This window comes from Mus pahari, chromosome 17 (assembly GCF_900095145.1).
Source record: "Mus pahari chromosome 17, PAHARI_EIJ_v1.1, whole genome shotgun sequence".
In the NCBI taxonomy this organism is placed as follows: Eukaryota; Metazoa; Chordata; class Mammalia; order Rodentia; family Muridae; genus Mus; species Mus pahari.
The window spans coordinates 21,132,209-21,138,180 of NC_034606.1; the positions used below are offsets into that span (position 1 = coordinate 21,132,209).

The following is a 5,972-nucleotide window of genomic DNA, read 5'->3' on the forward strand; positions in this document are numbered from 1 at the left end:
CACACACACACACACACACACACACACACACACACTAATATAAAAATAGAAGCATTAGTCATCTCTATCGGGATTATATATAGATGTATTAGTTGATATAAATATCTGGCCTCACCACTCTTTCCCAAGAACAAAGCCATCGCTGTTGCTATAGCCCGTATCGTGGTGATGAGCAAGAGGGAATCCGCAGGGTAATTCCCTGAGTCTCAAAGTTTCTGCTTCTCAACACAATAAAAAGGAAAAGTACACTAAAGTAAATGACCAGCTCTGCTCCCCCAAAATAACATCAGTTTCATAACCCCTGAGGACTCACAGGCTCGGAGAACAGCTTGTCTCCTAAGCAATCAGGTCTCAGTGCTCACTCACTGATTTTCCTACCTCCTCCTTGGGGCCTGAGAGATGCCTTCCTCTTCTTGCTATCTGACCTGCTCCCTCATCCTTAGCACACATTGCTTCAAAGCTTTCTGAAAAGCAGCAGTTCTAATCGCAGCCACCTGCCACCTTCCCAATACACAGTTCTTGGCTCTTCACTAGGAGAGTGCTTCTTAAGCCTACATCTCATCCAGCAGGTGGGCCCAGCTGCCTGGGGAGGGATCAGGCGGTCCTGCCCCAAGCTGCTACCCATTTGTTGGGGACCAGTGACGGACCTCAGAATGAATCCACTGCCCAAGGCAACTGGAGACTGGCATTTCCCCAGATTAGACCCTGGCCTTGGCTCCTTTCGTTTCTTTGTGCCACTTCACTCTCTGTTCTGTGTGTATACTCTTGTTAGGATTGTCCCTGTGCTCTATCCCCACTAACTGACCCGGGACACTAGGACAACTGGCTCTCCAGTCCCCAGTTTTCTGGACAGGGAAATTCATTACTAGAGGAGAGAAGTTAATTACTATGGGAGTTTCATACAGCAGTCTCTGTTGCCCTGGTAGGCAACAGCAATGAGCTAAGAATAGACAGACAGTACTCCACAGTGATATCTTCCAGAGTTTCTGAGACAGCATAGCACAGGATTTTATGACAGTTGCTAAAAATGGAGGCCCTGGCACCCATGCTTAAGTTTGACCCTAATTTTACTACCCATGTTTTTAGCTACAGGTTGTTGGAAATGCACAAAAGAACTTTTCTGAACCAGTTTTCTCGCGTATAAAGTTAATGGTTAAAAAAAAAAAAAGTATGATATAATACTGAGTATTATATCTTTAAGCTTTAAGGCTATCGGACACTTCTGTGGCTTCAGGATTTTCTATCATGAGTTTATTATATCTAATTTTACTTTCAAATGAGCCAAGCGTGGTGACTGGCATGCAGCTGCAGTCCCAGCACTAGAGGCTGAGGTACGATTCCTGTGAGCTTGAGGCCAGCCTGGGCTACATAGCATGCAAGCAAGACCCTGTCTTTAAAAAAAAAAAAAAATTAAAATGAATAAGATTAGTATAGTGATGAACCAAACTGTCTAAATCAGCGATTTTCAACCTTCTTTATGCTGCGACCCTTTGATACAGTTCCTCATTGCTACTTCATAACTGTAATTTTGCTATGTTATGAATTGTAATGTACATATCTGATATGCAGGTGGTCCAGGCGATCTCTGTGAAAGGGTCATTTGATCCCCAAAGGCTGAGAACTTCTGCTTTAGAGAATTAGCTCAGGTAGAGATTAAATGAAAAATGGATTTGACAGATACAGAGAAGAGACCCAGGCCATGGAGAGTCGCCCAGTCTGGCTCCTCAGAGCTTGAGACACCATTCTTGTTTCTAGGTTACTTATTAGGGAAAAGAATGAAGTTTAGTAAATGAGATGTGTGCAGTATGTTAGGGACACCAACTTCGATGGAGCCAGCATTGGCTGGGTGGCCATCGGACTGCTGGAGTTTTGACACATATAGATGCACATAAGAACTTAGAAGAAAGAGCTGGAAGAGCAAGCTAGAAACAAGCTTTTTCCTTTATAGGGAGATTCTGTCCCTCCCCTTTGTCCCTTGCATCTTGGTTTCTTTCCCCATCCTCTCCGCACCCCCATGGTTCCCTAAGTTAGGTTTAAGCTCTCTGCTGCGATTTCCTGTCTGCTCAGCTCAAAGATGAATGTGTGGTGGAGGTCTTTGCCACTTTTACCAGTTGAAAGGAGGCATTCCAGAAATACCTACTGAATGGATGAGAGAAGGACTTAAAGGTGTATATCCTCTGACACCATATCTGTCTCTTAGTGCTGAAGAGACCTGTCACCTCTGAGGAACTCTTGACTCCTGGGGCTCCGTATGCAAGGAAGACATTCACGGTAAGCCTAGCTCCTGCACACACCCGCCTGTCAGTCAGTGTGTGGCTAAGGGACCTCACTGAGAACTTTTCTCAGATTTCCCCCTCCCTTTCTTGAGACAGGGTCTTTTTATGTAGCCCTGGATGGTCTGGAACTCACTATGTAGACCAGACTGGCCTTGAACTCGCAGGGATCCTCTTGCCTCTGACCCCTAAGTGATGGGATAAAGATGCCTGTTGCCAAACCCATCTGCACATTTTAGTTAGAATAGTAGAGGCTTTAAGCTCTAACACAGTAAAATGTTTTAAGGCTTCTCTCTTTTTTTTAAAAAAAAAAATTATTTATTATATGTAAGTACACTGTAGTTGACTTCAGACACTCCAGAAGAGGGCATCAGATCTTGTTACGGATGGTTGTGAGCCACCATATGGTTGCTGGGATTTGAACTCGGGACCTTTGGAAGAACAGTCGGTGCTCTTACCTGCTGAGCCATTTCACCAGCCCCTTAAGGGTTCTCTTGAATTGTTAGTCATGTGATGTTTTAAATTCTTTGTGAATTTTGTCCTTTTCAGTGACTGCTATGCACTTATTCCAATGTAATTATGTACTTTTCTGACAGAAAACAGTACCAAAAAAACCATTAATTTCTCCATTACAGTTAATTCTAAAAATCGTTAAGACGTTAGAAAATCCTAAGGAGAAAGGAAACAAAACCGTAGGATAAATGTCTGTCTGTGTTGAGGTGCACAGCCACGTGACTTGGCTGCCCAGTGTAGTCCCCTGGAGCAGAGGACTTGCCGTTTCTTAGTGTTCCTGCAACCTTCATTCTTCCTCCCAGGCCCCATTGATTTTACTCAAATGGACTCTTAAGTTTATTTTTCTGAAGGGTCTCACATAGCCTCAAACTATGCCTAGGATGACTTTAAATGTCTGATCCTCCTCCCTCTGCCTCTGAAGTACCAGGAATGCAGACTACACTGGGTTCTTGCAGTTAGGGGATTCAAACCCAGAGCCTCTCGAATGTTAGGCAAGTACTCTATCCAACTGGGAGACCTGCCCAGGCCCATCCACGTCTTCTTATTGGTACCATCTCCCATTCTGATTGCTTTCTTCTCTCGGCCAGCAACATGTATATCAATTAACTTTAGAGGACTATCTCCCCTCTTTCTCCATTTCCTGACAAATTTTGTTTATTACCTCAAAGACGAGAAGTTTTTCCATACATCCATTCACACCCTGCACTCTAGCTGAGGACCCCTCCCATGCTGAGCACTTGAGAGTTGACAGAAGAAGGGCTATGTGTTAGTTAGGGTCTGCTGTGAATAGATACCATGACCAAAGCAACTCTTATAAGAACAGCATTTAGTTGGGGCTGGCTTACAGGTCAGAGGTTCAGTCTTATCATCATCTGGGTGGGGGCATGGCAGTGTTCAGCAGACATGGTGCAGGAGGAGCTGAGAGTTCTACATCTTCATCTGAAGGCTTCTAGCAGAATACTGGCTTCCAGGCAGCTAGAATGAGAGTCTTCAAACCCACACCTACAAGGCCACACCTACTCCAACCAGGCCACACCTTCTAGTAGTGCCACTCCCTAGGCTGGGCAAATACAAACCATCTCGGGCTGTTATGTCTGCATCAAGGGGAAAGGTACACACACAGTACATTTGAAAGTGAACTTAGGTTTAATAAATCCATAGTAGCAAATCCTAAAGCCATAGAAGCTCCTGACAGTGTCAAGAATGTCCCCCAAGGTTCCCACTTACCCTCCTGCTTTCCCCCAGTCTCCAGCTTTTGAGAGATGGCCGTGTTTTGAGAGCATTTGTGTGACTTTGTATTTAAGTGCCAGTGTGTGTTTCTGCGTGGGCAGAAACACTTTGGACTGGGTTCGTACTGGAGAGCTTAACATCCTAAAAGACGATAGGGCTGCGAAAGGAAAGATGAATGCCCTGTCGGTCCGCTGATCAGAGCATGATTTTTATTAATCGGACTTTCTCAATACAAGGAAGGATTCTAAGCCTTCCCTTGAGTCCCCTTGAAACTCTCTCTCTGCCGCGCGGTCCAATCATGAGCGCAGATGTATATCCGGTAGGCAGGTCCGAGTGAGTGGGCGGTGATGACGACAACGTACGCTGCATTCTGGGAGATCTGGGGAGGTCTTCTCAGTAGCAATTCTGTGCGCCTGTAGGGGGCGCAATATAATGTTTAGAGGGAGAGTGGTTAGTGGAGGTGAGAGACCCCAACATGCCAGCATCACTAGTACTTGTCTGTGCGGGTGTTTCATCCGTACTCCAGTTGGCATACTCACTAGGGGATGCTTCTGGGACCATCCAGGGAACCTTACTGTCTGTTCTGATTCTGTAGGAAAAGGCACGCATTGGTGCCAGACAATGTCTGGACCAGAGGCCGTTTGCACATTGTGAACTTCATCTACCTTTCCCTTGGTTTTCTCTTGTCTTTCGAAAGAGGCGGGACTCTTCATATCTCCCATCATGCTAAGCTTTGATGTAGCTAGGTGAAGGTCTGTTATTTGGATATGAAGGAAAGATCATGTTAAGATAGAGATTGAATCGAGAGAGAAAGTGCAATGATGTTTTTAAGATCTTCTCAGACCAATACTGCAGTGGGATATGAATTTGGCGGGCAGCCCCAGGAAGCGCTATACTGCCAGCTGTTTCCTGGGGAGTGACCTCCCCAACACAGCTTCCTGCCCAACAGGCTGTGTGCCACCACCACATTTTCATTCCCCTGACACGGTAGGGATGAAATGAAGAAAAAGCATATGTCAAGACACATGGTTAATCCGGGTCAGACCGTACTCCCAGTAAGACCCGCGAGTGGCCGGGGGCAGCCTGCTGCTTACTCATTGTGGTTTTCCTCTCTAGATTGTTGGTGACGCAGTTGGCTGGGGCTTTGTGGTACGAGGAAGTAAACCATGCCACATCCAGGCTGTGGACCCCAGTGGACCTGCAGCTGCTGCGGGGATGAAGGTACAGTTGACTGACCCCTCCCTTGCGCACTCCTGTCTGCTCTGGCTTCCTCAGGGAACCTTCGTGGACTATGATTTTTCCCCCCCATAATTTTTACATTACTTAGTTTTTCCCTATGTCTTCCCTCCCCTCAGAAAGAGTCCTATCTATGGGGCATAGTGTCCCACGCCTGTAGTCCCAGCACTCTGGACACAAAGGCAGGAAGATTGTCAGGCATTGACAAACCAACCAAATATAAGTCAGTTGTTACCCCTACAGCAGGCATCCCAATATCTCACAAGTAGACACGTTATGTTTAGGAGGTTATTGCTGTAGTGTGCAGATTCCACCACTCAGTATGCCCAATGATAACTTTCTCCTCGGTCCCAGCTTGAGTCCTCTGTGTCCTGCTTCAGCAGTCACATTTACTATCTAGCTGTAATGGACAAGCAAGAGCAATGGCAATAACCTGTGTTGTAGTAGGGGCCTCAGGGGCCTCTCTGACTAACAATAGCTATTGGGGTCCAGGAATTGCCTCACAAACCGCATAAACACTAATCTCAGTTAGACAAGGATAGTTTATTGAGCATATGCCACACGACTGGTCAACCAGCGCCACAGTCTAGATTCTGGAACTGAACCATGATCCTACAGGGTTTTTAAGCTCCAAATACACAAACATCTATGCTGTTATTTCATCCATAAGGTTTCAGGGATAGGAGTTTTTTTTTTTTTTTTTTTTTTTTTTTTTCGAGA

General features: G+C 45.7%; 1 protein-coding gene across 1 annotated transcript in view; it reads left to right on the top strand.

The window, feature by feature from the left end:
• The window catches only part of Deptor (DEP domain containing MTOR interacting protein), a 137,570-nt gene that overhangs the window by 99,600 nt on the left and 31,998 nt on the right, over positions 1–5,972 (top strand). The window contains exons 7-8 of the mRNA XM_021217119.2: positions 2,201–2,271; positions 5,133–5,237. Coding sequence (XP_021072778.1) covers positions 2,201–2,271; positions 5,133–5,237 — 176 coding nt within the window. The remainder of the gene's footprint in view (positions 1–2,200; positions 2,272–5,132; positions 5,238–5,972) is intronic.